At 34.2% G+C, this 27027-nt stretch overlaps 1 protein-coding gene across 1 annotated transcript in view; it reads right to left on the bottom strand.

The window, feature by feature from the left end:
* Nucleotides 1–1220: 1220 nt before the first annotated feature.
* Nucleotides 1221–27027, bottom strand: part of LOC106138651 (nose resistant to fluoxetine protein 6-like) — a 55037-nt gene continuing 29230 nt past the window's right edge. The window contains exons 3-13 of the mRNA XM_013339863.2: nt 26471–26652; nt 25348–25547; nt 23782–23908; nt 13938–14010; nt 12314–12422; nt 11857–12012; nt 11126–11617; nt 10579–10748; nt 9679–9855; nt 6644–6840; nt 1221–2440 (exon numbers count right to left, since the gene is read on the bottom strand). Coding sequence (XP_013195317.2) covers nt 2312–2440; nt 6644–6840; nt 9679–9855; nt 10579–10748; nt 11126–11617; nt 11857–12012; nt 12314–12422; nt 13938–14010; nt 23782–23908; nt 25348–25547; nt 26471–26652 — 2012 coding nt within the window. The 3' untranslated portion in view covers nt 1221–2311. The remainder of the gene's footprint in view (nt 2441–6643; nt 6841–9678; nt 9856–10578; nt 10749–11125; nt 11618–11856; nt 12013–12313; nt 12423–13937; nt 14011–23781; nt 23909–25347; nt 25548–26470; nt 26653–27027) is intronic.

The raw sequence follows: 27027 nt of genomic DNA, 5'->3' as shown, positions 1-27027 counted from the left end.
TTCCTGGGTATTTCTTCAGGAGTGAAAACCAATATCAGGATGATATTTTTCCATGAACAAAAAAAGTAAAACTAATAGTGAAAACATAAGGAAGAATGGAAATGCGGTTAGTATTGGGATAGGTAACTTTAAGGTCACAAATACGAGTAATTTATCAAATATTGTTACGAGTGTCTATTGAGCACGTTAATTTAAAAATTAAGAATAAATAATAAGTCACCTAAACAAACAAACGGAATGGACAATGAATACATACATACATAAAATCACGCCTCTTTCCCGGAGGGGTAGGCAGAGACTACCTCTTTCCACTGAATGAAACAACGAAACAACGAATCACATACAAGAAATTAAGGTACGTGTTGTGCGTTTACATTCCCGCTTCCCGCTTCTTCCTTTCGGATTTTCAATTTTCACAATATTCACTCTTTACCAAAAATCCAGCGACCTAAATAATTGTTGTTTTTTCTGGACAATGAATTACAAAAAATAAGGTTGGAACAGACATAACACTAACAAATAAATAGCAACATGTGAACCATAACATGAGTACAGTTGATATAAAGTATAAGTTTATCATACGCGTAAAAGTTTTTATTGCGTTAACATAGCTTTCACACATGCTCCCGCTTTGTTCGCAGCTTCTGTGTCCGGCACATATTGTTTGTTTTTCGTGTTTGTTTTCGCAGCCACAATACCGGTTCTCTATATTACTCGTTTATTTTTGCCACAGTTTCGCTTATTACTTCATAATTCAGTTATTGATCACATGTTACCTTACGTGTATCATCGCAGAAATAATACAAAATCCTTTTGAAGACAATGTCAGTCACAATACAATAAGATTTAGAAACTTGAAACAAAAATAGATTAACTATTGCCCAAGGCCGGGTTCTTCCGTAGATATACATACGAGGACATCCAAAATTCATTGTAGGAGGTGAATAACGAGCAAGCGGGGAAACGTGAGATAAAAAATTCAGAGAGTATTTTACTTACGAATCCTGACCGTGTGACCCATGTTTATACATGAATTCCAAACTTGTACATACTCATAGAGGTACTTTATATTGCCATTTATCAACGGAAATATGTATACTGAGGTATATCATATATTGAACAGGCGACTCAATCTTCTTACAGTAAATTGTTTACCTATATATGTATATAAAATATAAAATGGAAATTCCGGGCATAATTCATATGGAAATACAGTCGTTTTATTCGGAAATGGATATGAAAAATCACATTCATTCAAAGTAAAACCTTTTCGATAATTCGCAGCACATTTTATAGTGCTTTCGAAAGGAATTGCGATTTGCATGATAATTTACTTCCAATTTGATATACACTGTAGCATTACTAGCAAACTTTGTACGCTTAGATTAGAAGCCTATTAATAATTTTAATAATGAATGAGGTGACAGGAAAAGGCTGAGGAAGAAGTGACAAACAGACAATAAAGAAACGAACTCCAGGGGCATAGGCCGATTGCTAACAGTGTTAATTTAAACTTACTTAAGTGAGTTTTATAAAACTTATTTCAATAGCTTTTGAAGATTAATGTCGATATATTTTCTTATACATACATATGGTCACGTCTATATCCCTTGCGGGGTAGACAGAGCCAACAGTCTTGAAAAGACTGAATGGGCACGTTCAGCTATTTGGCTTAATGATAGAATTGAGATTCAAATAGTGACAGGTTGCTAGCCCATCGCCTAAAAGAAGAATCCCAAGTTTATAAGCCTAGCCCTTAGTCGCCTTTTACGACATCCATGGGAGCGAAATGGAGTGGTCCTATTCTTTTTTCTATTGGTGCCGGGCACCACACGGCTTAATATATATATTTTTTCTTTCTTTCTCTTTTAAGGCGATCGCACTTAATAAAGATTTTCTATTTTTAACTGAGCTTTACTAAAATGTATACTACTTATTGCAAATGAAACGAGAAATAAAATCAAAGAAAATACCTATCTTAAAATAGTTATCGTAAAAAGGTACATTGTGTATGGTTAACATAGAAATTAGAACAATAAAACACAAAAGAAATGTGATATTATAACTGGCAACTATAGTAGTATGTATTCGAAAGTATACCTTCAAACTTTAATCTGTCATCGTAATGTATTGCTAATATATCGAAATATCGAAATTTACTGCGCACTTGTAAAGCTGTCAAATTAATTACAGAAATGTGATGCAAGATGAAATTTATGGTATCACAAGGGTCAATTGCGACGTACGTACCATTTCTTTAGTCTAATATTTTACTGTAGTTTTATATAATTCCGATTTCTATGAAAGTGAATTATTTCTTAGGTCTTCTGAGGCCTCCGCTCATGATCTTCAGGATCCGCACGGCCGGCGCCTCGAAGGCTATCGACACAGCGAAAGAAGCTAAGAAGGCCATCACAGCGTAGCCCGCATACACGATCAACTGGAAAATATAACAGATGTTATTTAATATTATAGGTAATATATTGGTTTATTTATATATACTAACCGCGATCCGGGGTTTTGTTCCCGTGGAAATTTCGGGATAAAAGGTATTTATTACGTTTTTCCAGGTTATATTCTTCCCGTGTACTAAATTTCAATTTTGATTTAAAATAAATCGTTACTCTGTGATTTTATTTGTATGTTAGTATTTTTATTAGGCTATTTCATAGTTTCATAAAATAAAAACCTTAAGGATTGTTTACGTCGAAAGTATCAATATAGTGGTGAAGGCAATATTAGAACCCCACAGTGTTTGGTGCGGCGCGGAGCAGCTGATATTGACGCGGTGAATGCCCATTCACCGATACCCGGGATCTACATAATACTCATCTCGCGCCTTTATAGCTCCATCTACAATACGTATTGCGTATAACACTTAAATATGGTAGTTCCTCTAATCAGATTATTGTATCAGTTCGAATATTTGATAAAGATTATATTTTCAACCAAAAAATATGAATGTTTCCTTTTTTTCATAGTTTATATTGTTACCACGAGCAATGATCACATGAGTTTACAGAGCTACGAAAAGTCGTAGCAATACGTAGCAGGATTTAAAGAATGCTACGATTCTGAAAATTCAAGAACAAAAAGAAATAAATTTGTGTGAAAGTTAATGCCATTACTCTCACAAATGACACAAGAATCTGTTTTGTTAATCTGCCGCCTGCATATATTTTCATAGCTAAGATTTTTACTACAAGCAATGATCACATTAATCTAAAGCGTACGTCATAGCAATTCGTTGCAGGATTTAAAATGTATATGATATATTTTTATTTCAGGATTTTTAATGTGATGCTACTACTCTACAGGAGTAGGTAATTAGTGATTGCATATTTATGAAATAAAAATAACAAAATAAATAATTCGTCTCAGAGTTAATGTCCGCTATTCTCACAAATGCTTCTATCTATTGTGTTACCGGCTGCATATATCCATGAACTTAGTAGATACTATTTGTCTGCGCTAAATGAGGCCTAACAAACCGCTTATCTCCGCCCAACCACACCAAGTTGGCATAGACTACGTCATTAATCGTCGCATACACTACTCCTCAGCCATAAGTCACACCAAGCATAATCTAATCTCCAACCGCCATGTTGAACTGCGGAAGTACCATATACATTACGGAATATTTTACACTTATATTAATAGAAAACGTGAAATGAGCCTCGTATTAGTTAGAACAGAAGCTTTCAGTAAGCTACTCGTAGCTAGAAATAATTTAAATATAGTACCTCACTAATTAGGCTGAATGTGTTTCGTATACAATATTAGTCCTTAATGTTAAAGTCGTTAGCATTAATATTAATTTAAATGCGTATTATTATTATATAGTATATAGTGGTCACATATGGATGTGTTATTTAAATTTTTCAACACAAACTTTAAGGTTTAGATCAAAGAGACGAATAACCTAAATGTCTTGAGAAATATGAACTTGAACAATGAAGAATTTGTAAATTGTTTAGAGGTGTTAGCCGGATAAGTCACGGTCTCAAAGAAACAATGCTGGCCTCTAATTTGCATGTTTTCATTTGCGTCGGCTTTTCGAGTCGTTCCTGTAGTCGTCACCCACGACGGCAGATTTATGGCAGTAATAATAACTGTACACAAAAATATGGAAAGTATGGATGCAAAATTTTTAAATCTTGAAAAGTCTGAGAGGCTACTTTCAGCTGTTTGGCTTAAGATTCAAATAGTGACAGGTTGCTAGCTCATCGCCTACAATAAAATTTCTAAGTTTATTAGTCTTTCTCTTAGTCTCCTTTTACGATATCATTATTAAGTAATTGTTTTTGATAAATTCTGCCGCAGAATAGAATCCGCCTAGACATAACGATCTAACTGTGATGTATTTTATAATTTGAAGCTAATACTCATATTGGGTGACTAAGCTGGGACACTTAGTTCTGTAACACTTGATTCTCAGTGATATTGCTACGATTTATTCAGAATGATTTTTTCAGATAGTTGTTACAATGTCGAACGACATTTCTGTACTACTTTTGTTTTGTACAGTAGGCTACCCAGCCTACCAAAATTACTCAACAAGACTGCCTAAGATGTATAAGCACTCTGTTTAATGTTATGTATATTTATGGTAGGTATTTCGTATATAAATACAAATTAAAGTTGTCGATAAATATTGGCATGCTATATGTTTGTACTAGCAAACTGACCATGCTTAGCACGGGTAGCATTAATTATAAATTTTAGATTTAAACCTTCCTTAGAAAACCCTCATTTAGAATTTCAATTTGTTATTGTACATTGCCTGACAAACTAAATTTGTAGGAATTAAAACGTTTAAAAAGATTATATAAAAACTTTATTTTTTTATATAATACAACCTACGAAATAATGTCTTATTTCTCCTGGCGTAAATCTCGGGTACCTTACTGTAGAGGACCCCGGGATGCGCTTTTATAACCATTACCCTTAAATAATATCGAAGATGAAACGTCGCCAGGTGAGCGATTGTCTGGATCTGGTAACCCGGGGCGCGTCGCAATTCTCTTTTTTTTAAAATAAATATATACGGGACAAATTACACAGATTGAGTTAGCCTCGTAGTAAGTTCGAAACTTGTGTAACGAGATACTAACTCAACAATACTATAATATAATATAATTTTATAATAAATACTTATATAGATAAACATCCAAGACCCAGGCCAATCAGAGAAAGTTCGTTTCTCGTCATGTTCTAGCCGGGGTTTGAACCTCCGGTGTCACAGACAAGCGTAGGTACTACCGCTTCACCACAGGGGCCATCTATGACTCAGGAACTAACTTAGTATATTTAGTTAGTTCTTGAGCCAGGGCTTGGGACGCGCCATGTGTTAAAGAATTAATACGAGTACGAGGGCAAGGGCGGGGCCAGTTGACATTTATTATCTCCTTGATATTGCAGGATGTAGTATGTTGGCAATAAAGAGGATGTAACTTGTGTAACTTATGTGGTAGATATACCTTCAACGTTTATATAAAATCCTGGCTAGGCCTGGCCTAGTATTTCAGTATGTACTACTGGATCAAATAAATATTTTTTGTTTTATATATTTTAGCAAAGCAAATAACAAAAAAAAAGATAATATGCATAGAATCAACAGCTCGCTTTGATCCGATAGACACATACAAAAAAAAACACGGAACTCGTACCATTCTAATCCCCAACTTATAAATGCGAAAGAAAGTTTATTTCTTTGTTATCTCTTCACGCGTTATTTACTGAATTAATCTTCTTAAAATTTTCCGTATATATAATAAAAAATCTGCATAAGAATAGGGTATTTTTTATACCGGTAAAAACTAAAGTTCCCGTGACATTTTCGAAAAACCTTTTGTAGATGGTGCTAAATTCGCGTGGGTGAAGTTCTGGGTAAAAGCTAGTATTTACTATATACAGGACCTTAATACATGAGTACGCAGTAAGTCGACTTATGCATATACATATATTTAGTTTCCCATTGTAAGAGGCGGTACTAAAAGCCTCTGAATATTTAAGCGGCTATTAAATATTAATGGCAACTCGTATAATAGGTACTGATCGGCCCGCGTGAGTCCAAGTACTATAAGCAGGTTGATAGTATCAACTAGGAATATAAAATTAATATATCAAAAAGGTAAGAGCAATCAGTTTAGGAATGTGATCCTAAGACATCATCGGCGACGGATGTAGGTATTTAACAATTATGTATGCTTTTATGATTATTTAGTGAAAACGTAATAATCAAATAAACCTAAATGGTGTAAGGAAAAATCTTTTGTTTTTGAGATTTCATATTTTTATAAGAATTTGGGAGCAAAACCTTGTTTAATTTTTTGTATCCATAAATTACTTTGATATGCTCACCGAGCGAACTGCCTCCCCTTCTTGATTACATTAATAAAATATTGATAACACTTTATAAACTTGAATATTAGAATTTTTTTGAAGTTTTTATTCTCATTTTTCATTTCCAACAGCTTTTTAAATGGCAATTATAAAATTTCACAATTACGGCTGATTTAAAATTATGGTTCAAAATATCTGCTGAAGCGTACAACGGACGGAGATGGTATTTCAAGTTATATTTTACTTAGACTTAAAAGCGAAATTCAATACTTTATACATTTTAGAACCAAACACTTACAACTATGGAGTTCTGCAAATGGAACGGCCCATCGAGGTGGAAGGATGTATAGACCATTATGGTGGGATGTATGAGGTAGGCGCAGTACGTCAGGCGGCTCAGAGGCAGCAGCCCGCGGTACGACAGGAAGGAGTTGATGAGGCCGCCGTAGCCGCAGCAGCACGCGATGGACACCCATGCCAAAGCCACGCCCCAAGCTGGAAAAAGTAACACATAATTAAATTCTTGTACGTCTAGGAACAGGCCTTTGATCTTGTTCAGATCGATTGATCACTTTATGTAACCTGCTGATTCCATACATTTTTTTTTTAAATCGGAATTCATTCCTCTCTCATCAATCATTGTGTATCCCGATGGAAATTTTAGGTTTCTGCTTTAAAACTTGGCACCCAAAAAAATCTTCCAATGGGATGGCGAATACTATTTTTGATTTACGCATATAACTATAACATTTAATCGGAATAAAATAAGGCTATTATTCTTATGAGTTAATGTTATTTTAATCGCCTTTTACGATAAAGAAAGGATGTGTCGAATGACTGTTTTTATTTAGAGAATAATGGTAAAAAATGCTGGATGTACTTTTTATATTTATATATTCTTTGTTTCATAAAATATTTTGTCGAGTGTGTTCATAATGAAATGTTGAAATTTTACTTTTTAAAGTTTTATTAAAAAAACTCAATGTAATCAGGATGATGTGCCGAATTTCATTTGATTAATGAATGTCAGCGGGGAAATAAAATTGGGAAAGTAAATCGGATGAGGTAGCTGGGGTAGGTGTAGGACGGGGTAGATTGCTTTGCGGTGTTGGAAGCCCGTTCAAGGACGTTCAGCCCCGCAATTTCACTGTTACATTATACAGAAAAACCTACGTCAGCTCCTCCCCTCTATAGAGTATGCAATAAGGATACGCATCTAACTCGTTAAATATGTTCGTTATGTAAATATGCTAAAATTAGCTTTTGCTTTTTAGTAATTATTGTATTTCCCAAATTTCAAGCAAATCTGAATTTGACTAACCACTTGTTTATTCATTTCATACTGTATATTGATTGAATTAAAATGAAACTTTGAAATAAAGATGTTAATTTATGAGGCTTGTATTATATTATTATTTCTTTATTGTACCTAAAAGGGAAGTAGATAGATCAGTACGATCTGCTTTGGTGGAATTTGAAATAAAAAATAAACACAACAGGGAAGAATAATATAAAATGATTATGGCGCGTAATCGCCGTTATCTTTTTTTAGTTTGCCTCATATATTTGCATTTTAATGGAATTATTACATCGAGTGTTCGGCCTCGTCCTCTTAGATGACTTTGGATTTAAAAATAACCCTTGAATGAGTAAGTCTTAGTTATAAAATGACAATGAAGATCAAGGAATAATAAGGAAATATACGTCCTTAATTTTCTAAGTTTGTGATAAAAATAGCCTTAGTGTTAAAAATAGCATGAAGGCCAAACTAGTAATAATAAAAAAATCGCGTCAAATTACCCGCAAGGTTTTTAGAAACATTATTCCGAATTTTAGCCTTGCTAATAAATTTTACATATATAAGTAACTAAAGAATACTGTTGAGTACAATAGTACTGGAAAAAGTTATATTCCAAAGTTGCTGTTATTGTTGTATTCCATTTCAGTATTGTTTATTACAGTATTATTATACAGTAAGTAAATATTACTACAATGTGATATCAATTTACACAAAATATGCTATAACTAAACTGTGACGAAAATAATTTGGATGAAGAAAAAGATAGCATATATAATAGCCTATATTCGTTTTCTTCATAAATAAAGGCTTTAGCTACAGGTGTAAGCAATAACAAATGACCTAACAAACTTTAAGATAATACCATAATAGATTTAGTTCCACAAAACTAATGGGTTTATTTTCTGTAAAGAGTGTACAATATCAAATGCAATGACCTCTATACAGAAAAGTTTTATATGAATTGATTTAATATAAAATAGATATGTAGGTAGTTGGCTTCAGATTTTATTGCCAAGTGCGAGGAAGGAAACGGGAAACTTTACTGGCGATCCATTGAAAACGATCCTTATTATCGTTTCCTATCTCCAAAAGGAGAGCCATCGACCAACTTCCTTCATAATTTATTTCCTTTTTGAAACTCGAACTATTGTTAATGTAATTCATTTTATATTCGGTAGGAATGATATAAAAATAAAGAATATTATTCAAAGGACACTGAATTTTTCTGCATTTCAGATTTACAATTAATTTTGTTTATGCGTAACGTTCTTTTATAAATTCGTAACACTAAATAAAATGTTCAATATTTTTTAAAGAAAATAAATCAATTGTAAAGACCAAGTGGGAAAATGTAGTTTCTTTGGGAAATTGTTATTAATAAAAAAAAAATTAAGTAAGTTTTTATATTTTTTCTTAGTATAACTAAGTAAAGTACTGAAATAAAAATTTTCAGGAAGTAGGTATTATTGTCTCAATTCACTTGTGCATGGTAAAGTTCCTTCCTACACTTGTCACGTTAAAGTTTAATCAATATCGTACATACTAGAGACAAAGACGCATTTCCGCTTTTTACACCTCAAAGGTACAAAGGTGCTGCTTTACAGCAGAATGGCTCCAGACTCATTTGACGTTGTCGGAACGTTATATTCATTTTATTTTGCCGGCCTTACAATACCACCGAAGCGAATGATGTTTTTGTAAAGAAAATATTTACGGAGACCATTGTAGACCAGCTGTCCTGGCCAATCATGGTCCATACAAAAGATGAAGATGAGTTTGGTTTTTTTTTATTATTTCGGACAGTTATTATGAGCTTTATATTAACTTTAGGCCAAGGCTTGTTCCTATGGATTTTTTTTTGTGTTTTTGTCTGTCCTTTGACTTCAGTGGTAAACATCTTTTTACAGATGTAAGTTACCTAATTTTCTTCTTTTGCATTATAATCGGTAATATTTATCAATAATTTACTTGTTTATGACTATTTTTACATATTATATGCGTAAATTAAAAAAAATAATATAGTACGCTCTTACCTGTATGGCCAACACTGACGTACAAAGCGGTCGGCCAGACTTCAAAGTATCCGTCCACCATGCCGAAGATCAGACTCCCGATGATGGCCAGAGAGGAGATCCAGCCCACCGCCACCAGCCAGTATGGGATCTTCACTTGGCACTTCGTTTTGTGTAGGTACCAGCCCACCATCATACCTTTAAATGATAATTCTGAATCAGTAATTTCGTTACACTTTCGTAAGGTTTATCATATCTTCGGATGGAGAACAGCGTGAAGAAACCTGCACTTTCAGCCACATCTGTAACTATGATCCAATATAGGTCAAGGTACCCTGAAAAGGTTGTACTGGCCCGTCTGACCTTCAACCTTTTCAGGCTTACTTGACTTTACCTCGCTTTGTGTAATGACCTGACTTGTCCAATCCATCTGAAAAGAACCACGTAACCGAAACGTACGCCAGAAGAATGGTAATTTCAACACATATTTCAAGTTATCGCATGGGAAGTAAAGTAGTTCTAGTCCTTTTTTTCATTGAACCCATCGTATAAAATGAATATAGCTGAAAGATTTGGAGGGCGTCAAGTTTTTATCTTTCTTGGTTATCTGCTACTAGTAGCAGTAATCAAGTTATCACGCTGTTAGGCCGCCATTTGCTTTTGCAATCGCTTTTATGGCAGGCTTACTGACCCACCAAAAGGATATCCGATAAGTACTCCTTGCTTAAACCCGGCAGTTTTGTGGAACTTTTTACACAGTTTTGTGGAGAGTTTTTGGTGGCAAAGTAACTATTTGATGATATCTTGAGTTTTTTCATGCTACTCAGCCCTTATGTTAATTATTTTTTTATTGAGTTTCTTATGTTTGTGAAAGAAATTAATTTTTCTTTATTTAATGAAAATATTTTAAAGCAGACTCACCCACTAAATATGGACCAATCCTGGACCATGGCTTATCATACAAAGCGTCGAACATTTCGAAGGGCTCTTGAATGCGAGCTTTGTATTGATGCCATACCGAAATATAAATAGTAGTAGCCCAGGAGCTGACTAGGACTAAGCCGAGAGTAACTCCAGCGAATTTTGGGTACCTGAAATTAAACTAAAGATTATATCCCAATCATTTTAAGGTCAAAATTAAAATGGGAATTACATTTTCAAGTTCTTGTTTGACTGGAGCGTTGCTCTCGTTGGAATTCTTTTTTTTCCCTAGCGGATGTTAACATCATCATTACTATTGGTATGTCCAATTTTGGTAAAAGCCGATAAGTGTTTTTTTTGCTGTGCCTAGACAGAGTTAACATTGAATTCATTGTATTGATAGTGCTCATGATTCTAAATTATTCAAGCTTATAATTAAATATAAACATAGTGACTTTCACATTTAAAAAGTTCTAAAATTACGTAGATAGTTCATGTTACACTTTAAAAGTTCAAATCAACTTAAACAATGTTCTTCTGTACTTACTTTACTGATAAAAGAAGAATGATTATACCAACGACGTAAAACTGAGTATCGTTGGCCATGTACCAAGACCAAACCATGCAAATTTCTTTTTGCGGGTAAAAATTGTTGATATACAGAAGATTTCTCCACCAATACTGTTCGCAGGTAAGGTGATCGATGACTGCGGGCTCAAAAACGGCTTGATTATGGACATATGTGAATATTATCTGTGTCAGCCATAATACAAAGGCGTATGCTGGTGTTAATCGCACAATCCGATATGTGAATAACACGAAAAATGATCGAACCATATTAATTATCTCTCTTGCAGTGTATACTTTAGTTTTCGGTTTATCTAATAAATCTTCTTTGAATGACTGTTGGCTTATAACAGAAATTGAGAGCGCTGAATTGGAATAGCCGTTCAAGTGTTTGTTTGGTTCTTGTTTGTCAGACCGTTTCTTTGCTTTTTTGTCTTCTGTTCGAAGGAAGAGCACTGTTACGAGTAGTCCACTGAAAGAAAAAAAAATACATTTAATTTTGTTGAATTAAATATGTAAGATTTATTAGGATACTAGAAAAAAAATCCCAAGGGTAAATTTTGTTAGTCCATAGAAATCGGAATAATATCCGATAGGTTTAATAATTCACTGAATAGTACTAAGTGTAAATAACCATAGGCGCATATCTTTTTAGTCAATATTTTAACACACAATTATTTGTGATGTGATGATCACACATCAGGCACAAACCTGATAAAGAAGAATGAATCGACACAGTACGAGGCATTGCCGACCGACTGGTACATCAGGTTCCGTTCTGTCACGATTCTCATTGTCTTGTTGTCCGCTATGTAGAACACAGTCAGGTATGTATGGACCATGATTACCCAGGTAACAGACAAAAACCTGTAAAAAAAGTTTAAAGAAAACATTACAGTGTCCTTTGGTTACGAAGGTCAACAAGCAAACTAACAAATAAATCGGTAAAATATAAATATAGAAATTAATTATGGTATATGAAACAGATAGTAGTTATTAAAAAAATTGAAATGCAACATGAAAAAATTGTGACGACACATTTACCATTATTTGTCATAATATCATATGACTCCGTATCTTTGAAGCCAACAGATTTTCTGATATTCGGTTAGCGTAAGTAGGTACAGTCAAAAGAATTATACTTGTGACATGATGAAATAACACCCACCTTATACCATGAAGGCTCGTCAAAGCTCCATCACTAGCTGCTTGCGTGCTCAATATAGTTCTTCCATTGGACAGTATAGAAAACGATAGAAGCAATTCAGCCAACGTTCCTGCATAGATAATAAAAAAATTGATGCATTGTTTGAGCCATATTCAATGTCCCAATTTAACATAAATCTCCGGCTTATATTTCAAAAAGCGTTACCTCAATGATGAATATTTCATAAAAATTGTTTTATATTATCCCCATGACTCTTGAAAATGGACAAAAAATCCAAACTTATTACAAGTCTCCTAACGCACAAATTTGTTTGCTTGTCCCTTCAAGCTGAAAACTTGACGGATTTACAAAGAAAAACTTGTAATGAGAAGGAGCTTTGGGGAGATTCATTATTCAAACCATGGAATTACATACAAATTAGGTGCGTTACGGTTTGTGTACCTCATTTATTCTAATAATTACTAATCATTTATTAATTGCATCGAGAGAGCGTACGTGGTTGAATGATAAAAAAACCCAAATTAAAAATGTGATGTACAGAATCAAGTCTAATCAGACATATACCAACGACTCTTTTCTAAGTTAGGTAAATGATTGCTAATTGATGCTCTTACGATAAGAGAAATTATCATGAAATTACCTGCGGATTCAATATTACAAAATATGGGAAATTTTTTGACATTGGCATCAAATAACGTTCCTTTCTCCCTTTTTATGTTTTTTATTCACTAGAATGAGCTTAAGTGTATCTAACTACTTAATAGTAATAAAGTCAAGTTAACCCGGTTGTCTACATTTCTTGGAGCTAGCTAGATCTACCCGCGCATATTCTGTGCCATTAGGTTAGGAGAGGATCCCCGGGGACTGTCCGCTTGTTTGCAGTAACTTTGTTAGCGAACTTTGCGGTCTTTATATGTGATAAATCACAGGCCATTATACACACGAAATGCATTGTTCCGTACATTATAATTAGCATAAGCAATTTATTATGAAGTTTATAAAAGGTTTTACAGAAACGAAAACTTGGTAGCATATTACCTTCATACATAATTAGCTTCTGCTGTTTATATGAACGTGGTTTAATTAATCCCATAAATTGGTTTTCATATTACAAACCAGCTTTCGCTTCCTCAATTTGATTTCCTGATGTTGAATTTCGGAAATACTTGCTAAAGAATATGAAATTTTCGCAATAAAGGATATTTATTATAATAATTTAGAAACTAAACAAATGCATATAAATTTTTTTTATATTTGGATGTAGGTTTGCTAATGTGTAAAATTTAATTCTTCTTCTTTTTTATATGCCTGTTATATATATAATAATTGCTTTATATAATATTAAAATAAATAATATTCTATGCATAATTTGGGTATTTCAGTGTGAATCCAAAGTATGCTTTGGACCTTGATAACATTTTTCATTAAAAATTTTGCTCTTTTCTGTTTTCTTAACTTCGTTTCGTTCGATGTGTTCGATTGTTTTTGTATAATTGTCGATCGGTGTTATCATAGTTTCTTCATTAGCTCTTAAATAACTTTATTTATCGAGTATTTACCATTGATTATACAATTACATGTTCTGAGAATATGAAAACTTAGATAATAGGTAAATGTGACTCACCATAAGTTTCCCGCCGCAGGTCTTTGTTGTGTTCGCCGGTCCGCTTCTCATCGGCCGGCACATTGTTATTGGGCTGCAAACATTATGTGAACATGGATCTCGGGAAACAATGGAATTATCTATTCACCCTGATTATCTGTTAGCAGGGAAATTGACGGCCTCCGACCGCCGACCTCGCGTCAATCGTGTTTGATTTGAGGGCGGATTCCCATTGATATATCACACTTCGACCCGGACCACAGATATCGTTAAAATAATTCGGATGATTGTAACACAGATTAAATTATTGAACATTATAAGGTATGATGGTTTGGTTTATAAGCTATCACATAACTTCATAAATTTAATATAGATAATTATGTAAATAACTTTGAGATATCAGAAGAAAATGGCTTTTAACAACTTCAGATGCTAAGATAATTCCTAAAATTAAAATTAAAATTAGGATTAAGCTTTTTCTTTGATTTATACATGTGCTTGACTGATAGGGAGATTTGCGTGGTGGGACGGGGGATCAAGGCGCATACCAAAAATTCACCTTTTATTATAATCAGAGATCTTTGGAACTCATTGATTATGAACAATATTATGAAACCAAATAAATATTTTAAAAAATATTTTTATTACGATGCAATTATCTTAAATAAATTCAGGAAAAATTTTAAACACGTTTTTATAGGAAAACAATGCAACAGCATGCATTCGATGAAATACTCTGAACATTTATATCACTACCATGAGTACAACACTGATCTACTATTACTAAACATGACTAAGTACCATAATACTATTTATGCTAATATAGAAAACAAAAACTATTTAAAAACTACGATTATTTTAAATGTCAAGTACCTTTACTTTAATTTAACGACAAATATCATTCTCTTAAGGGATGAACATGGTTAGTCTCTTTACTCATACGGAAGAAATAGACAAAATTGACATAGCGAAATCAGAGCAGATGTCCATAGAGGACTTTACAGTGAGACGATGTGTAACAAATAAAAATGACTATACAATTGTCTCACAAAACATTGTTAGTATATACAAAAATCTGGACGATCTTATCGTCACTCTTTCGAAATTTAAATTTAGAATTGATGTAATAGTTTTGAGTGAATGTAGGATAAATGGTGCTAAACCAATACCTCAACTAGAAAATTACTTATCTTATAATTCTACAAATCATATAAACCAATCTGACGGAGTTGTTATTTACGTAAGAAATAACCTTAAGATTACCGTCAAGGAAGTAAAATTAATTCATGCTTCTTGTATGCAAGTCAATCTTCCTAATCTGACTATACTTGGCATATATCGTTCACCATCGAATAGGTCTGCAGAAGCTTTTATACTATCATTAGACACTCACCTAAAAACTTTGAAAAATCGTAAACAAATCGTAGTAACAGGCGACATTAATATTAATCTTATTCAAAAATCAAGTGAAAATAGTCTTGAGATTGGGAATAGAGAATCTTACTTAAACATGTTAGCACATAATGGCATCCAACCAGGTCACTTGTTACCAACTAGGGATAATTCTTGTCTAGATCATTTTATGCTGAAGTTAAATGAACATCGCCACAAAGCAACCATAGTTATATTGAACACTACAATTACTGATCACCGTTTAACATTGTTGAAATTGACCAATAGTGACAATTATAATAAAAATTTTAAAAATACTAAATTCAAAACAACTGTTGATTACGATAAAGCTCTTTTTAATCTAAAGGAAAACAAATTTTCTGAACTTATATCAATAAATGATCCTACAACATTGGCTAATCGACTCATTGTAAAACTTAAAGAAAGCATTCTTGAAAATACTTTAACTAAACAAATACGATGTAAAGACCGTATTATTAAACCTTGGATCACCCCTGGTATCTTGCGATGCATAAAAAATAGGAATGACATGCAACGTAAGCTTAAAGACAATCCACAGAATGAAGTACTAAAGATTACTTATAAACGTTACCGTAACCACTGTAACACTCTGTTACAAAATCTAAAAAGGGAATTCGATCGAAAGCTACTGTCTAAAAATTCTAAAAATCCAAAATCATTTTGGAGTACAATTAATACCCTAACAAATCGAAAAAAAATCTCAAACAACAATTTCGATCTTTTGCATACTCACTCAGAACCTGAATTATCGGTAAATAACGCTAACGATTACTTTGCGAATATAGGAAGAAATATGGCGCAAGACATATCAAATGAACTTCCTCCGACCAATAGCCCATTTAAGGAACTTTCACCTGTATCTCAGTTATCATCGTTTGTACTGCTGGAGACTGATTGTGAGGAAGTGTATCATGTATTGATGGGACTTAAGTCAGAGAGCGCCCCAGGCTGGGATAATGTGCCAACTCGGTTTTTAAAATTTGCTCACGAACTAGTTGTTCCAGTTATAACTCATTTAGCAAATCTTTGTTTTGTGCAGGGGGTTTTTCCTAATGCTCTGAAGCAAGCTATCGTTGTACCAGTTTACAAGAGCGGTGACAGGGATGACGTATCCAACTATAGACCTATTTCTGTCCTCACAGCGATTTCAAAAATTATCGAAAGGCTGATTAACAACCGACTACTCAAATACTTGCAAAAGTACAAAATTATTTCCGATTATCAATTTGGCTTTAAAAAAGGAGTTTCTACAGAGGATGCTATCATTGCACTGACTTCCGTAATTGTTGAAGCAGTAGACAGTGGTAAAAAGTGCTTAACGTCATTCTTGGATCTCAAAAAAGCATTTGATACTGTCTCTGTGCCTATGCTTTTGCATCGCCTTGAAAAGGTGGGTGTAAGAGGAATTCCCCTTGCTCTTATCACTGATTACCTCAGGGACCGCGGGCAGAGTGTTAAGGTGGGCCACTATATTAGTAAACAAGCTAAAATCGAGTACGGGGTCCCCCAGGGTAGTGTCCTTGGTCCTACTTTGTTTATAATATATATCAACGAACTTTGCAATATGAAGCTTCAAAAAGGCCATATTTTTTCATACGCCGACGACACTGCCGTGGTTTTTGTGGGCGACTCTTGGGAAGAAGTTAAACGCTGTGCAGAACATGGCCTTGAGTTGATGGCTAAATGGTTGAGAAATAGTCTCCTAACACTTAACATGGAAAAAACTAACTATATTACTTTTACTAACTATACTAATACACAACCTAAACAAGATTTTAATTTGAAAATACACGTTTGTAACAATACTCAAGAATGCAGATGTAATAGAATTAATAAAGTAGAAACTGTTAAATATTTGGGATTAATTGTGGATCAGAGACTTACCTGGCACCAACACTTGCAGCTTCTCATAAAAAGAATACGCAAATTAATGTGGGTTTTCAAAGCACTTAGATACCTAGCTGACAACAAGTTATTAAGATTAATATATGTTACACTTGCCCAATCTATCCTCGGTTACTGTATTTCGGTTTGGGGAGGTGCTACTAAGACTGAATTTTTGCACCTCGAAAGAGCACAAAGATCCCTTCTCAGGCTGATTTATTTTAAACCCTATAGGTATCCTACCTCTCAACTATACTCAGACTGCAATTTACTTTCGGTTAGGAGACTTTATATCCTAAACATTACCTTAAAAAAACATAAAATTCTTGATTATAACCCAGAAAAACTAAATAGAAGAAGAAAACATACTGTGGCTACAATTGTCCCTGTGAAAACTATATATGCTAAAAGACAATTTTCCAGCCAGACCTCACGTATATACAACCAATTAAATAGACATCTAAATATTTATGAGCAAACTTATTATACATGTAAAAAGACTGTGACTTTATTCTTGCAAAACAAGAACTTTGATGAGATAGAATTGCTGTGTGCATAATGTGTTACTTAACCGTAGACTACATAAATGTGTATACTTTTTACTTACCCTTACTTATCACGCTTACTTCCATCTTTACATTACTTGGTCATAATTATCCTTAAAACTTTTAGAAATAGCTTTAAAATAACCCGGACTAGACTCTAGGCTGGGCTGATAATATTGTTCTAATACTTACTCTTATATTGGTGGTATGCGTTTTGTGGTGTGACACATCTTGTCTAATCCTAGGTTTTTAGTTCATATTTTTGTTTGTATTCTGATTTGATTTGCCATATTCAATAATTATTTGTATTTATTGCTTACCACATAAGAAGAGCGGGTTCTCCAAACACAAGTATTTATACTTAAATGGAGATCCCATTCTAAACGAGATACTGTAAAGGAGTTAAATAAATAAACTTTTCAAACTTTTCATTTTCAAAACACTTAAGGCTTTTTATTCCAAAAGTCACACACGCTACATAATTTTTGTTCCTATCTATTCAGCATGGAAAATATTATTTTTAATTACTCGGTTTTTTGTGATTTTCAGAATTAACCCTTTAGTTCGCAACAAGAATTGTATTAAAAATTGTTATATTTTTTTAATTATTTGATTTAGTAATGTAATATACTAAATCTAAAAAATATTTAAAAAATTTAATTATATATATTTTTTTAATATATTTTTAATAATATTTAAATGGATGTTTAAAATACGTAACATTACGAAGTGGCCAGCATTTAAGTGTTCAAAAATACCGTTATGTATTTTTAACAATGCGAAAGCTACAGGAAAATAAAAATAAAATTTCTATTGATTTTTTTTAAACATTTATTATTATTATATCTTCAAAAATATAGAATGGTTTAATGGAACTCTTTTAAAAACTGTCATGAACCAAAAAATATTATTGATCATGAAAATTTTTAAAACAGTTGCATTTTTTCTCAAAACATAATCTCAAATAACATTTAGAACATATAACAGTTGTCATACCATTCTTACAAAATTTGCTTTTGCCTGGAGTTGCTATGAAGTCAGGCATGTGACCCACGTGGTCACGGCGAATTGCATCAGAAGGCCTCGGTCCCGTCGGCTTTTGATTTTTTTTACTTACCAGATACTTCTGCCCTGACAAATATTTTAAAACCCCACTTCTTTGCTTTTTTGCTCTGGTTCCTTTATAGGGCACCATCATTTCATCAACACTGTACCAATGTTCTTCTTCTATTTTAAGACAGTTTTGACGTATTACTTCAAAAATCGGCGGAACTTTGAAATAACGATCATCATTTGGTTGGGTATTGTCGACAAAGTGTAAAAATTGACGTATCTGTTCGTAACGCTTTAAACTCAAATTGAAATTGAAACTTTTTAGAAATTTTTGAACGGCATATAAATTTGTGTTTTCTATAATTATTTTTATAACATCTTCATTAAAGAAATCGAAATAGTATTCAGATGGCGACTTTGATTCAGAGCCAAATTTAATAAAAGTTATTTCATCCAAAATTGCAGTTTATTTAAATCTGCCGCCTTCCCATTCAAAATTCAAAGGTTTTTTTTTAATGAATGCTGTCTTTTTTTTATCAACAAGGTTGGTAAAGGTCTCTTTCTTGAACGAGTGATCTTGGGCACACTTGAAGCTTCAGGAGTTGGTGGAACCGACAAGACAGATGATATTGATTGAATGGCAGGCAAATCTTGTGGTAAATTATGTGATGCGAGAACTTCGGAAATAGACGGAGTGGATGGTATCACGTCTTCAGGCAAAAGCGTATCATCATGTGACTCGTCTATAATATTCAGACGCTCCAAAGAGGAATCTAGAGAGGGAAGTGCAGAACTATAAACAGTTTCGTCTTTTACTATCTCTTTGTCACCGTCTGATATAGTGCTATCCAGAGAGATGAGGACCAGAATCTTCTTCACACGCTCTAAGCGCAACTTATGCTAGAACAAAATCAAGCCACCATTCATGCAAACACCCTCCAACACCATGGTTATTTAAAATAAAAAAGCCTAAATACATTGCTCATCATTTCGCAATGTCAGTTATTGTTAACATTCGTAACTTCGCCTCAATCACCGTTAGCTTCGCAATGTTAATTGTAGCTAACATTCCACTTTTACATGTTATAGAAAACACAAAATGACTTTGTTAGTAATATTTTGTACTAATAATTGTAGAATGCAAACATAAAAACATATTTAATGTAAAATATAACGAAAAATCATGCTTTTAATTAAATAAAAATAATATTTCTTACCATGTGCGCGGGAGCAGTTCGTGGTCGGGACGCTATTTTGTACCTCAATTTCAAAATTTACAACTTAATAACGTTTTATATTTTGCTATGGGTGGGTAGTGATGTCTTTAACTAACTTATCGAAAAAACCGCTGTAGAATCGATATTGTTTTGAAGGTAGAATTTTCGAAATGTGTGTGTTATGTATATCTAACGCTGCGAATTAAAGGGTTAAGATCAACTTACCTGAGTCAACTAGGTAGTAAATAATCCCAACATCAATTTCGTACACCCAAAGAAGGACAAATCAGTGGAGGCATAGAGAGCCCAGATGTGGCGTGTATAGTATATTACAGGCAAACAGATCGGATAACGTTGATTAAAGCGATGCCTAAGATCGGTGTACACAGCCATTGATTCGCGATGCAGATATTTGATTTTCGAGATACGTTACCAAGTTGATTCATGCATATGTGTGTCAATCTTGTTGAATGATTAAACGTTTGTCAGATGTTGCATCGTTCTGTTATAAAACGATTAGGTAAATTTACATAAAGTTAGCTTGGTATTGTAAACTTAAGTTAAGATAATGTGATTACTTAAATGTATTTGTCTTTAGGTAGTGCAGTTTACCTACTCAGAAACTTATCTTAAAGACCTTCACTCTTAATGTACGAGCAAATAAAATATCAGTATAAATATCTCCAATGTATACATGGCTTAGCACTAAAAACTACTCGTATTATTAGGTGTAACTTAACTTACACAAACCTATTTCTATTGTAGGAATAAGTCGACAAAGCGTAAGTTATTTTTAAAGCTGCTTACAGGATTATAATATCTGCTACAGTGATGCACGTCACGCGCACTGTTGCTTCACACGAGAAAACGAAACGAAGTAACTGCTGAAACCTTTAAGTGTTTGAGAAAATATATGATAGAGCAGTAAAAAGCCCGAACAATTTGGACATGTCAATATTTCTAATATCATGGAACAAAATTTAAATGACGCAATTTTCACCATATAATTGCGTACCCACTTTTTGTAAAATTGAACTTAAAATCTTTGTGACAAATTTTCTGCCAATTCTAGTAAGATCTCCAGGTTGACATCATATTTCGGCTAAATTGGAATAAAAAAAAATGCTTTAGATATGCCAAAGGTCAATCACATACCCTATGTGATTAGACCTGTTTATTTTTACTGCAAACTCTAGCAAGATGCTGACCTAGAGCGCTACAAAAATGTATACAGAAACAACACAAAACTATTCAGTTATACATATTTTGAACTAAAGGAAAACAGATAATATGATCCGTTTTCCTCAACCCGTAAGCTGAGGCGGTTAGGAAAAGAAAAGTATCGACTACCTATTCGGTCAACAGTCCAACTGAGTAGTAAAACATGTTATGGAATATAATAATGTAAACTGTATAAATATGTGCCATTTGCCGTAGTGGTCGATACAGCTGATTGACCACGATTAAAATTCAAATGCAGCTTGTCCCAATCCCCAATAAATTGTGTCATTCCAGTATTTGCAATGAAATTACATTAACATTAAAGTGTTTGAATTGTATTAGTAGAGATTCAAACCCAATTGAGCTTAAAGAGCTTTCAGAATGGATAGAATGAAATGTGAGCCAACCGCAATGTAGCGACACAAATGATGATTATGATGGTTGCTGCCGGGTTAATAACTAATATTAGAAGACGTAGGCTTGTATTTTTGGTCGTGTAGTATTTGAAATACAGTTTAGTAACCTATTCACAGAAATAATTTAGCATATTGATGATCATTGCGGCAAACTCGTTGAAAAATTTAATCCAATTACTCTAATGAATCTCCCCGCATGGAAGACAATAAAAAGCAAAATATTCGCATTCCGGATGAAAAACAAATATTATCCATGGACCTACCGCTTCCGACGCGTTTCAATAAACTACATGAACCTGACGTACATCCAATATGAAAATGGAATACAAGGAGTAAATATACTTTCATGAATAGAGGAAAAGGTGCAATTGTGGCCCCCGCATGTATTTTGGCCCCCATTGATATTAATACTTTCTAATAACGCTATCTCGCATATTTTTGATGGAACTAAATGCTAGTTGTGACAGCAATATTTAGCACCCATCAAATCCGTCAGATTTAGCGTCGTTCATCGGTCATTTGAATCAGTCGAAACACGTTTGTGAGAAAACTTTTTAACTGCTGTGATTATAATTTCTTAAAAATTGAAATGTATCGAATTTGTGTTTTTGTGTTTATACGTTATATTCATTAAACATTCTTCTGCGGGATTTCAAAGGTAATTATGAAATTTAAGCATTTTATAAATATGTTAGGTATGTTTGTTTTGACAATATCAATATTTATAATGCGACCCCCTCACATTGGTTGTATTGTGGTCCCGGGGGTCACATTACATGTAAGACCAATTTATCAATTTCTTATTTTTGTTTTCTCTTTCAGATGCCTAGACAAAGCGTTTTATCTCCATCTTCGAGGAAGAAACAAAAAACGTGGGACCCAGAAGAAATGAAAAAGCAGTTGATGCGGTGAGGAATAAGCTCATGGGATATAAAAAAGCTGTTAAAATGTTCGCTGGACTTCTAATCGTGGTAGAAAGACGACAACAGCAAAAGTAATTACATCATCACCTTACAAAAATCAACTGACTGAATTTTTGCGCTTAGGAGAGACTCGAGGACGAGCGCGTGGACGAGGACGAGGACGTCCTCGCGGAGATGGTGTCAGCGTGATCGCGGTGGAGGAGGCACTAGCCAAGCTGGTCGGCGCCAGAGAGATGTTACATCCAGCAGTAGCTCTGACAGTGAAGCAGAAAATACCGATTCCGGTGATGACAGCTCACATTTGAATAGAGTTCCTGAAAATACAGATGTTCTCTGCGTGTTCTGCGAAACCAACTATTCAAATGACAGACCTGGAGAGCAATGGATACAGTGTCAGAGTTGCGAATTATGGGCTCATACAGCCTGTGCAGGTCCAGAAGGCGACTATTATATTTGTGATTTTTGCCGTTAGGTTTCAATTGTGCAATACATTTAATATGACCCCCCCAGGGTGCCACATAACCATCACTTGATCTCATTATGCTAAATTTGATTACTTAAGAATAAATATTATTTCTGATTATCCGGTACGAGTTTTATTTATTCCATAGTTAAATATGCATAAACAAATGATTAAAGAACCCTATAAAGTATGTTTCAAGTTTCTAGGTACTTTACTTTTTTTATAAAGCCTCAAAAACAAAGTAGGGGGCCACAATACCACCTTCTCCTCTATATGTATGTACACTTTAGGTTACATTTATTTTGATCCTACTTACGTCATAAGAACTGTAATTGGCTACAGAAAGGGCAATTTTAGGACAAAGCTCGCTAGATAAACAGACAACTGCAGAAAACTTGACCCCCTTATTGTTTTGGTTTGTATTGTAATAACAACTGACATTTTTCTCTGCTGTTGACTGTATACGGATGATTAAATTAAATAACAAGATAAAGTAGTTGATATATTACTGTATTATTGCCCATTTTCGTAATTAGGGCATTTGAAACCATGTCCGTCAGCCCTTCAATTAGATCGTATTTTAACACTGGATGCCTTCACTACAGACGAGCCCGTTTACTAAAAGTGCAGCTGTCCTTTGAAATAAGCAAAATGAGAACTAACACGTGTGATATTGTAGATCATGTTAGAATAGAAATGAGCTACCAACAGGTTTGTGAGTTTCTTCGCGGGCCCGCTCGAGGTCTCTCGCCAACTTCAGCTGGTACCTCCTCTCCAGGTAGCCCTCGTACATGGACGCGGTCAACATCAGCAGCAACACAAGGCCAAGTGTTGATCTGTTGTGAACAAACAAATTAAGTATTATCAGTTTTAAGTTCATGTCAAGCGATTATCACCGTCACGTTTTACCCGTCTGCGCTCCATGGTTCCGGCACTACAGATTAGGACAGTTGCATATATTTTCCATGGATGTCGTAAAAGGCAATAAGGATAGATACATTCATCTATTGCAGGTTTTGCCATGTTCAAATATGGTTCTAAAGAATCTAAACTAACTAATTTCAAATGTGTTTGAGGTCAGACGAGAGTCATTTCGTGTAAAAACTTGACTTACCAAATTTAAGATCATAGTTAAAAAGCGCATTCCAAACTCAAGTAGGTGAGGATGTAACCTACTAAAGACCATCACTAGGAAGTAGGAGACTCCATGGGGAGGATTCTGTATGCGCCAATTACCACTTACCAGAAGTAAGTCTTGTAAAAAAGGAAACTTAACCATAAACAGCTTTGTACAGGTGAACGGTTGAAAAAAAATGTTTATTATCTTTTTTCTTATTTCTTGATAAAATCACGTACTGAAAATATTTCGTTGTAAGCTAACGACCTTCGACTTTAAACAAATTTATTATTCATACCGTTTATTGACTTTATTATCATCTTTGATTAATGTCTTTCTGAGATTTTATGATAAATTGCTCTGTATAATTTTTATAAAGGAAACGTTGAATTGGGGAAAAGATATTTTGTATGAAAAATATAAAAATACAGAAACTTGGAGTAATAATTTGAAGGTTTCTTAAGCTCTCTAAACACGACTCAATAATAAAAAAAAATAAAAACACAATGCCTAAAACAATATCATTCCTCATAATAAAAAGTTGCCATTCGTTTTATGAAAAAAAAGTTTTACCAAGATATTTAAAAAATGCCTTGTGAAAATTTATTCTCCCATTGCTCGTATTAAGCTTCCTCAGAACACAGGTAATTTTAATTAAACTTAAATTGTCTTTTCTGTTTCATCTTGTACATAAAATATGCTTAGTACCTGTCTAAAAGAATAATTTTGCATTGTGTAAAAGCAAAACGAAATAAATCCCTTTATCAATTTACAAAACAATTTTATATTTTTCTTTAGCCATTCATTGTGAATTCCAATTTATTACAAGGATCAGTTACAGACTCATACCGTGTCAGAATTTTGAGCCACATTCCTCATTGTTTGATTTATGGAAACGTGTAATTTGTGCCAGACGCACAGTATTGGAATTCCTAAGATGGTATGAACTGAGAGAAGTGGAATTGCTTTTTTGCAGCCATCAACACTTGCTACTTGAATTTTGAATAGACAAGGTATATGACGTACTTAACTATAAAAATGAGTCGCAATATTTTAGGAGTTATGCTTTGATCACTCTTGGTTAACCTACGTGATACGGCAAACTTTTCAAAAGTGGAAACCATTTTTATATTACATATGTGGTCATACAGTACTCACGCCAGAACGTAAAATTTGGTGTCGGCCAATAAGTGGTATTTTCCAGGAACTTGTCGCACATTGAAGGTTTGTATGGAGCCCTGGAGGCCGGCGACGGAGGCCCGCGCGGTCGCCGCTCGCTCCGCTGCCGTCAGGAAGGCAGCCACGGCTTCCGGACTGCAGGACGCGGGCAGGCATTCTCCGATCAGCGACGACCTTCCCTGTACCATGCAAGGATGACAAAAACTATTTATATTTGACATTTATATAGTGAATGGCGGTCAAAATCAAGTTCTTTCAATATTCAATATAAACGCGAAGGGTATCAAGTTAATAAAAAATCTTATGAAATATCAACGAATTACCTGAATTGTTTGTGGAATTTCTTATTACTACTAACAAACCAGAAACGTGCAAAGTGTAACTAACTCTTAAAGATATCAAAACAACATTAAGTGTTTGCCTGCAGCTGTTTACTGAAGATGTAACGCTTGAGTTCTATTTGTTTCAATTTAGGTAAGAGTAGCAATGAGATCGTGGCATTCGCAAAATCACGGAACTTTTAATACAAAAGTTTGTATCGAACCCGTCGCCGGAGCAAGTTCCGAGTCACCGGGTCTGTCGATATGAACCTCGTCCCGAAGTTTAATCTTTATTGTCATCCGGAACATACTTACCGTTTCAAGTTGGTTAAGTTTCAAGTTTCTATCGATGTTAAACAAGTACTTATTCGAGTTGGTATTTACATTAAAATTTGTGACGTCCCAAGTTCTTTGTGTCTATTGAACAATTTATATATCTAATTATTCTTATAAATTGTAATACTTGAAATTGAATGGAGAAGCTTCGATACGATTAGCCGTATACTATACTTTATTGCTGCACCAAACCTTATATATGATCGTATCAAATGACGAAAGATTGTAAGTGTAACGCAGTGACACACCACGCTCAGAAAGTAATTATCTCTTTCATCATAGGGTATTCCCGAATGCAGTCATTGCTGTTCGGTTTCCAAGCTCGGTGTCCGCTTACTACAGTATAAAAGTGATATTTTATATGTTGTGAAAAGATGTAGTAATTCTTGTTGCAAATTAAAGAATAAATTCAATAATTTGAGAATAAGATTACAAAGAAAGTTTACTTGCGGCAGATGATCCCCGTCCAGACTGATGTTGATCCTGGCCACGAAGAAGGAGGCGTCGAAGGGCGGCGTGTGGTCGTAGTATTGTTTGAGCTGCAGGTCGCGGCACGCGTTGATGGAGCCCGTCCAGAAGTCGTTGCCGAATAGCACGTTGTGAAGGTACTGCCCAGATGCATCGTACACTGCGAACAACGTTTTGTGACGTCATTTACCCGTCCAAACTTTCCATCTATAATATATTAATATTATTAACAAAAATCAATGCAAATCCTGTTTGTATCAAATAAGCTCCAAAACTTCTGCGAAGATGTTGATTAAATTTGACACAGAAATTAAACTTGAACTATATGAGTAAACAGGTTACTTATTTTAGAAAATTCTTTTGAGAGCGACTGGCACCAACGATTTCAATGGTTTCCATGTGAAGGGCTAGATAACGAGAGCTCAGGAAAATAAGATGCACTGCGTTGGTTTTTCTGCCCCTCGCATGCCTGGAACTAATAAGCGTATGATAGACCTAAAGTGACAAGCTTTGTCTTGTCATGGTCCTATTTGGC

The sequence above is a fragment of the Amyelois transitella genome, chromosome 4, assembly GCF_032362555.1.
Source record: "Amyelois transitella isolate CPQ chromosome 4, ilAmyTran1.1, whole genome shotgun sequence".
Lineage (NCBI taxonomy): Eukaryota > Metazoa > Arthropoda > Insecta > Lepidoptera > Pyralidae > Amyelois > Amyelois transitella.
Note: the sequence above shows the minus strand (reverse complement) of the source record. Positions and strands in the feature narration are given on the sequence as shown.